Source organism: Oryctolagus cuniculus, chromosome 3 (genome assembly GCF_964237555.1).
Source record: "Oryctolagus cuniculus chromosome 3, mOryCun1.1, whole genome shotgun sequence".
NCBI lineage: Eukaryota > Metazoa > Chordata > Mammalia > Lagomorpha > Leporidae > Oryctolagus > Oryctolagus cuniculus.
The window spans coordinates 24,025,961-24,035,084 of NC_091434.1; the positions used below are offsets into that span (position 1 = coordinate 24,025,961).

General features: G+C 42.3%; 1 protein-coding gene across 1 annotated transcript in view; it reads right to left on the reverse strand.

The window, feature by feature from the left end:
- The window catches only part of ATIC (5-aminoimidazole-4-carboxamide ribonucleotide formyltransferase/IMP cyclohydrolase), a 40,584-nt gene extending 32,142 nt beyond the window's left edge, over positions 1-8,442 (reverse strand). The window contains exons 1-6 of the mRNA XM_002712460.5: positions 8,075-8,442; positions 7,659-7,785; positions 5,076-5,152; positions 4,214-4,280; positions 1,304-1,392; positions 236-387 (exon numbers count right to left, since the gene is read on the reverse strand). Coding sequence (XP_002712506.2) covers positions 236-387; positions 1,304-1,392; positions 4,214-4,280; positions 5,076-5,152; positions 7,659-7,785; positions 8,075-8,093 — 531 coding nt within the window. The 5' untranslated portion in view covers positions 8,094-8,442. The remainder of the gene's footprint in view (positions 1-235; positions 388-1,303; positions 1,393-4,213; positions 4,281-5,075; positions 5,153-7,658; positions 7,786-8,074) is intronic.
- Positions 8,443-9,124: the final 682 nt, after the last annotated feature.

Consider the following 9,124-nt stretch of genomic DNA (forward strand, 5'->3'; position numbering starts at 1 on the left):
ACTACAGGACACACACACACACACACACACTAACACTGAGTAACACTGAATGCACACGAATTATCTCTTTCCAATTCTCCTGCCACCTTTTTGACAGAATTCCTGTATACTGTCTCACAGCTCCAAGCAGAGCTTTGGCAGGCAATATAATCTACAAGAACTGAATGCTGCTTGGTTTGGCCAACACTAGACTAGATAGATGTGACTTTATACTTTACCAGACGCGCATCCTCACCTTCAAGGCTAACTGGCGCCTGGTCTCCAAGGAGGTGTCTTTGCTATCAGAGGCCTGCATCTCTGAGGAAACCACCGCGTAGTCCTCTGGTTCACACACGACTGTCACTCGAGCATGATTTTTGGCTGCAGCTCTCAGCAAAGTCACTCCACCTTTTAAGAACAAAATACGGGGCTGGCATTGTTGCATGGCAGGTAAATGCCCTGCCTGTGATGATGGTATCCTATAGGTGCGCCCGTTCAAGTCCCAGCTGTCCCACTTCTGATCTGCTCCCTGCTAGTGATCTGGGAAGAGCAGTGGAAGATGACCCAAGTGTTTGGGCCTTTGCCACAATATGGGAGAACCAGATGAAGCTCCTGGCTCCAGCCTGGCATTGCAGCCATTTGGGGAGTGAACCAGCAGATGGAAGACCTCTGTCTTTCCCTTTCTCTCTGTAATGATGAACTTCAAATCAATAAATAAATCATTAAAAATAAAGCCCAAAAAGATCTACATTTTTTTATTTCTATCAGTTTATGAACGTCTTTCAAATGAAGTCAAAGTGAACATTCTTCTACTTTAATAATTCTTTTTTTATGAAAATTGTTATTTACTTCAAAGGCAGAGAGACAAGATAATGACAGACGTCCCATCTACTAGTTCACTCCACAAATGTTTAACAGCCCAGCCTAGGCCAGGGAGAAGGCAGCAGCTGAGAACTCAATCCCAGAGTCTTCCATGTAGGTGGTGGTGACAGCTACTTGAGCTATCACCTGCTGCTTTGCAGGGTGCTCATTAGCAGGAAGTGGGAATCATGGGCAGAGCTGGAACTCGAACCCACTCTGATATGGGATGCAGACACACAAAGCAGTAGCTTAGCTGCTATACTACATCTGCCCCCACTTTAATTTTTAACTTAAAAAAATGAGAAAAAAATAACCAGATGAATCTCTACACACACATGCACAAAATACTTTAAAAGATAAATTATACTCATCCCAGAATGCAATCAACAATGAAAATCAAAATAAAACCTTATTGTAAAAAATGTAAACAACACTCCTCTCTTGGTCCTCTAAGGTAACTCACCAATATCAATCTGCTCCACAGCCTCCTCGACAGTTACCTCTGGAGAAGCTACTGTCTTCACAAAGGGATACAGATTACAGGCAACAACTCTAAGACAGAGGAATTTCGTTGTTACTAAAAACTCGGCTTAGGAAGTTTCCAACTGTGCAGAAAAAACTTTATACAATTAATGTGACCCAAACCCACAAAGATCTAAAACATTAACTGTGAGCCTAGCATTTTAGAATTCTAAAAAATTGTGTCAAAAACTCAAGATGCCCTACTGTTGTAGAAGGTTGGTAGTTTAGTCAGCAGGTGCTGGGTATCTGGATACATGTTATTCTCTCCAAACAATACTGTGCTGTTGCTGCCCAGGTAACCTTAGTGACTACCCAGTACTTTCATGCCATCAAAAATTTTAAAAAATGTTGTCAAGTAACTATAGTTCATAAAACTGTACAAGCAAGAGAGAAACTCAAAGGCTCCAAACATAAAGTAATGAAATTACAAAGAAAAGGAAACATTACATTGATCTGATCAGTACACATTACATACACTATTGAAATATCATACTCTACCCCATATATAGGCACAATTATTAAGTGCCAATTAAAAAAATTTCTAAAAATGTTTTGAGATGGAAAGGCTCCTGGCCAAAACAAGCTGAACTGGAGAAAATTCAGGGAAGGAAAAAAAAATAGAAGAGTAGGGGCCACTATTTCCCAGTTCATTCCATCAGGCCTATTATCCTGATAACCAAAACCAGACAAAAATGTCCCAAGGGAACTACAGACCAATACTTCTATCAGTCTCAAGAAATACTAGGAAATACAATCCAGAATGAATACAGTATAAAAACCATTTGACAAAATTCAATGCCCATTCCTGATTTAAAATAAAAATGTACCCAATAAATTAAAAATAGAAGAGAACTTCCGTGACATGATGAAGCATAAGAAAAGCCTATAGCAAAATATCACACTTCAAGGTGAAAGGCTGAATACTTTCTCCCTAAGATCAGGAAAGGGATGGCTGCCTTGTTACCAACCCTGGTATCTAACCTATCTCATACTTTCACCACTTACTATTCAATATTTGTACTGAAGGTTCCAGACAGGGCAATTAGCAAGGAAAAGAAAAGACAAGACAACAGGACTGGAAAGAAAAAGTGAAGTTATCTCTATTTGCAGGTGACATAATCTTGTATGAGAAAATCCTACAGAATCCACCAAAAAACACCTACCAGTATTAATAAATGAGTTCAGCAAGGTTACAGGACATATGATCAATACACAACAATCAACTATACTAATATGCATCAACAATATATAATAATCAGAAAGCAAAATTAAGAAAAACATTCTACATATGACAGCATCAAAAACAATAAAATATTTAACAAAAGTACAAGACTCATATACTATACATAGTTGAAAGAGATTAAAGAAAATTTAAATAAATGGAAAGACATCCATGTTCATGGATTAGAAGACTTAATATTATTAAGATGACAACATTCCCAAAAATATTTCCAGACTCAGAACATTCCCTATGAAAATCCCAACTGTCTTTTTGTGGAAATTGGCAAATTGATCCTAAAAGTTATATGGATATGCAAGGGTCCCTGAATCACCAAAACAATATTCAACAAGAAAAACAAAGTTGGAAGACTCATACTTCCTAACTTCAAAACTTACTACAAAACTGTAGTAATGGTGTAGTACCAGCATAATAGGAGACACACACAGAGGCGTCATTCAATGGGGAAAGAATAGGTTTTTTCCAACAAATGATTCTAGGAGAACTGGACAGCCACATACAGTTGGGGCGCCAGATTCTGTCCCGGTTGCTCCTCTTCCAGTCCAGCTCTCTGCTGTGGCCCGGGAAGGCAGTGGAGGATGGCCCAAGTGCTTGGGCCCTGCACCCCATGGGAGACCAGGAGGAAGCACCTGGCTCCTGGCTTCGGATCAGCACAGCACGGCGGCTGCAGCGCACTGGCCGTGGCGGCCGTTTGGGGGGTGAACCAATGGAAAGGAAGACCTGTCTCTCTCTCATACTAACTCTGCCTGTCCAAAAAAAAAAAAAAAAAAAAAAAAAAAGAAATGTACATATAAACAAGTCTCCATAAAAACTCAAAGGACAGGGTTCAGAGAGCTCTGGATAGCCAAATGCAAGGAATGTTCTGGAGGTTTGTGCATCTGAGTGACACAGAAGCCACTCTATACCATCTCCCTTACCTAGTCCTAGGCATTTCATTTGTACCCTTTGTAATATTCTTAATAATAAGTTGGTAATTGTTAAGGGTTTTCCTGAGTTCTATGAGGCACTTGAGCAAATTAATTGGACACAAGGAGGAGGACTGCGGGAACCCCAATTTATAGCTGGCTCAGCAGTACCACAGGCAAAGCAATTCAGGGGCACATGCAACTGGTGTCTGAAGAGGAGCCAGTTATGGAGACTACACACTCAATCTATGGCATCTGACACTGCCTCCAGGCAGGCAGTGTCTGAACTAAACTGGATTAGAGAGCACCCAGCTGGTGGTGCCTGCTTGCAGAAACGACTGCTTGCCGGGTGCGTGGGGAATCGTCCCTCCACATCTGGCATCAGAAGTGATCTGTGCTGAATGTATAGCAGGAGAAAGCCTGAATTTTAAGCTTTGTTGTTCTACTATATTAACAAGAGATGTACATACCAAAATTTAAATTGTAACTTCCTAAAAAAGTACAAGTTGTTTTTAATGGTACATATTTCATGATGTAAAGTTGGTGAAATCAAAATGTTTATACATATATAACAAAACACAGAATATACTCTATAAAGGGTGATACTGAGTTACATAAAAAAATAAGAGAACGGCAGGGTGGTGGCAGGACACGAGGGTTGGTATACTGGATGTCTTTGATCCAAAGTTTAACTTCATATTTTTACCTTATAAGACTGAAATCAAGTCTGGCCATGTCAGCATTATCTTCTGGGATGTTACGAGCCAGGATACCTAATTTAACAAAACAAAGTGGCAGCTTCAAAAAAGTCAGAATATGGTGCCTCTTTCAATAGAGCCCATCAAACAAGTTAAACTCTCCAATATTCTTCAAGAATACCAAACACATACTTGAAAAGTTTTTACCAAGAAAATTATGATTTGCAAGTGTATTTAAAAATCTTTTTGATCAGTTCTGGATCTCCTTTAAGTAAAAAAAAAAAAAAAAGAGAGAGAGAGAAAAAAGTAAAAGGAATTTCTATATTACTATAGCTAATTCTAGTAAGGTCTATGTGTTCCCATAAGTCAATGATGATCCTCAGCCTTTCAACCATTATCTGTTAAATATACTGCAGACAGTAAGTCACAAATATATCTTTTTCTTGTCAATTTTGGTTTATAAACTATTTGCTGTCTCAGCTGAATGAAAAAATGTAATAAGCACTAAGAAAAAAATTCCTTTAGAGTCACATTGTGATACTTTATTCTAAGTCTGAATTGTTTTAAAGAAACCCTTTTCATACTATAAACGCTAAATGTTTTCAGTAACTCCAGCAGGAAATATCACACTCTAAATTATTTATGATTCAGGACTAACAGCAAGCAGAAGAAAAGAATCAGAACTCATCTTTTAGTAAGACAAGGTTCTAATGTATTATGAAATTTGACGGCAAATGTGACACAACCAGTATCATCTTTTCAGTAATTTAGTTTTGAGCTGATGACCTGTCTTTTCACTCCTTAACTCTTCAACATAACCAAAATATGCTTGAAGAGCACTGTGTTAAACTGAAGGTATCAACCACTTACCTGCATGGACTGCAGGATGCAAGGTCTTCACACGCCCTCCTAGCATCTCAGGAAATCCCGTGAGCTCAGAGACATCTCTGCAAAGAGATAAACAGAATGTTATCATCATTCTTTTTTTTTTTTTTTTTTGGAGATTTATTTATTTGGAAAGTAGAGTTAGAGAAAGGCAGAGGCAGACAGAGAGAGACAGGTCATCCATCTGCTGGTTCACTCCCCATGTGGCTGCAATGGCTGGAGCTGTGCTGATCAAGCCAAGACCTTGGATCTTCTTCTGGGTCTCCCACCATGTGGGTACAGGGGCTGAAGGGCTTGTGCCATCTTCCACTGCTCTCTGAGTCCTTAGCAGAGAGCTGCATGGGAAGTGGAGCAGCCAAGATTTGAACTGGAGCCCATATAGGATGCCAGCTCTGCAAGTGTAAAATTGTCATTTTATACTGCTTAAAGCACTTTCCGTCATTAAGTCTAATGTTCTCATTTCCAGATTTCTTCCACAGTCTGAACTGGATAAAAATGATCCCAGTTTCTTGTCTTTCATTTACTTGATTTTTTAATCACAATTCTCTTTACTTTCCAAATCAATACCTATCACTTAGCATATTTTCTAACCTATGTGTCTTTAGGAAGAATCAGTAAGTATGAAAGCATTGGTTTTACAATTTCCAGAGAATTTAGAAACTGAATCACAAGCTATAATAATTAAGAAATAATTTAGCAGTATATAACACAAAGCATTAAAAATATCCTTATCTCAGAAACAGATCAAAGTATAATTAAAAATTCATTTTATGACTCAAAATTTTCAAAGCAGCAAATGTCACTAACAGAGTGCACAATTTCCTAAGCAGCCTCTATTGAGGGCCAATTTGCAAATACCTGGTGTTTGGCCAAGGATACACAGTTCTCACAACTGACAAACTGGTTTCCAATTCAGAATTCCCTTTTCTGAAATTCAGGAAATGAAATCCAGTTCCTCCAACTGAGGACAATCCCGTAAGACTTTAAGAAGGTAGACTTACTCTTAAATATCTGGAGGAAATTGAAAAGTGAGTTACTCCTTTGTACTTGAGAACTTGTAAGGGCTGTAGTCTTTGGAAATAATTCTCTGTATGCTCACTGTGGTACACTCGCTGACTAAAATCTCATCAGTTTACCTCACAAGGTAAAAGTTAACTTCCTGGGATAAGACCTTGGCCTCTCACTAGCTGTGTGAATCTGGGCAAGTTACTTCTTTGTGCTTCTGTTTCCTTCTCTAGCACATGGGATAATACTACCTTCACTACCAAGTTCTAAGGACCACAGGAGTTAATTCAGTCATGTGCTGCCTAACAGTGGGGACATATTCTCCTAACTGTGCAGGCTTAGGCTACTGCATCATTGTGCAAACACCACACAGTATACTTACACAAACCTAGGCAATGTGGTACCCATCACCATATACACATGCAGCTGTCTGTCATTGACTGAAAAGTATGACATACCCCTCCAAGTTGTTTACAGTCTTTTCAGGGTTGTGCTGGGTTCTAACTGAACCATTCACAGTGAACACTCTCACACTGTAATAGGATAGAAACACGTCTATGAGGCCAACTTTGAAAAACGACATCATCATAATGGGACTAAGCAAGGACTAGGGAGAGGTATGGAAACAAGAGTAGCCTGCTGACAAGTATTTCATCTGGGTGACACAGATACAGGACATGGAGGCTTATTACATGTTTCTATTTTTGATTGCCTGAAAGGTTTCCATGATACCATGATACCAAGTTTTTCAGGAAAAAAAAAAAGCCTAGAGATAAAGACTTTGCCTAATGAAAAAAGGATTCCAGTTGCCACAGGAGGTCCCAAATGGGCCCAAGGGAAAGATCACAAGTGGATTTCGGATTCTCATCCTGCTGCTGTTCAAAGTCTGCTAGCCTGCCTGCCTTCTCTGATTCTCACAGGGTTCCTATGAGACACAACAGAGAAAGGATGTGAAAGGACCTGGAAAATAGGAAGCATTTAACAAAGGAAGGCATTCTTGTTGTCTGAACTTGTCAAATGCAGGGTGGTGACCTGCTGCTCACACAGGGCAGAACTATAAGAAAAAAATGGCAAGAATCTACCTGTGCATGGACAGAGAATGCACAAAGTCGGTTTCCCACATGGCAATAAGGCAGGCAGTGACCTGTACCTTCTTATGGTTACCTGAGATTCGAAGAACAGGCAGACTCGAATCTTCATGACACCAACAGTTTTCTTGCATAGCCAGTCAAGCCAGATCATGTGAACAGTGGGCTGTTTAATTTGTATTTTCGTGAATCAATGGCCCAACCAAGTTAATTCATTAAAGTTAGGGGCTTAGGAGGAAGCCTCTGAAATCAGTACTGCCTGGGTTCCCATCCTTGCGCTTTCACACAGCTCTGTCAAGGCGTGCAGAAGTTGCTAAGTCTCGGGGCCTGAAGTCATTCTTCAGTGCGCCAACCTCACAGCGCTCTAGGGAGGAGGAACACGAGGCCCCCTGCCTCACCCTGCCTGGGAGCCTACGCTCTGGTTAACGTGAGCTCACTCCTCTGCGTACACTTTAAACACCACCTCGGGCCTTACCTGACAGCCAGACCGGCATCCCTAAGAGCTTTCGCAGTCCCTCCGGAGGCGACTAGATTCAGGCCAAAAGAAGCTAGGTTTCTGGCAAAATCCACAAGGCCGGTTTTGTCCGAGACACTCAACACGGCTGAAACAAGAAGACATTTTTTCTTCTCATTACACTGAGTTCTCCAACGCCTAGGAGCTGCTCTAGGGGGGCAGAGTCCCAAACCGCTAATGCCAGTAGGCCTAGCCCCGGAGCCCGCCCAGGCCACAGGCGCGAGCCGCGCCGCGCAGGCCCCGCAGGGGCAGGGCAGTCTCGCAGTACAGCTCCCAGCCGAGCCGGGCCCCGCTGCTCCCGCCCGGCCGCCGCCATTGAGGGAAAGGGGGCCCCAGGGGCCAGGCACGCAGGCAGCGCCGCTCGGGGAGGGCCTCACCTAGCTGGCTGGGAGCCATGGCGGCAGGAGCGGGGACCCGGGCGAGCGGAAGGCAGTAGCGGAGAAACCACGTGCAGAGGAGGAGGCGCGGCCGCCACAGTCCCGTTCAGGAAGCGGGGACGGGCCTGGCGGTCATCTGACCCGTCACGTGACCCGGCGGCCCCGGCCCCGCCCAGCTCCGCGGCATTTCTGAGGTGAAATTGGAGCCTGGGGCTGGGAGGGAAGGCGCTGGCGCTCCCGCGCTGGGGTTCCGCTTGCCAAATCCGAGCCCAGCCCGGGCTAGGTGCCCGGTCCTGAGGAGGATATCCGCGAAATGGAATCTGGAGCGGACTCGTGTGCCCCAGGCAACCGTCCCCAGCGGCTGCGGCGTGCTGGCAAGTGTGGAAAGCCCCGCTACGGAAAACTAGTTAAAAGCAAAAAAAAAAAAAAAAAAAAAAAAAAAACCCGCGAAGGAAGTCCATGATATCGTTGCAAATCCGTAAATGTTATTTTGCGTCCAGCCTGCGTGAGAGGAAGGATAACCATGAAGGGGGGGGGGGGGGGGCATTACTTAAGGCGTTAAAATCAGGGAAACCAAAATTGTGTCCATTTTTTAAAATGAGACCTTTACCACAAGTTAAACACAGATTTCGCCGCCTCCCAAAGTCTGCTTTTTAAATGGTCCTTATTGAAATTGGCTTGCAGAATCATAGTATTGCCTATATCTTTCATTGTTAGTCTGATACTATAGCTGTGGAAGGGAATCTGCTTACCTTGCCCATGCATAATTTTTTCGACATATGCAGTTTCCATGAACTTTTTGAAAGTTCCCTCTATGCAGCAAAATAAATGTCTTTAAATTTCATTTTCCACAAACTTCTGAAGTGCCCTCCTATATGAGATAAAATCAGAGGTAAAATCAACAGGATGTGGGAATCCCCCAGGTAAGAGAAATATTAGAAAGAAATGACTATCATTTCCAGCTATACTCAAAAGAGTAGCCAGTGAGACAAATTGTGTGTGTGTGTGTGTGTGTGTGTGTGTATGAGAGCAGTTTGGACATGTGTCTAT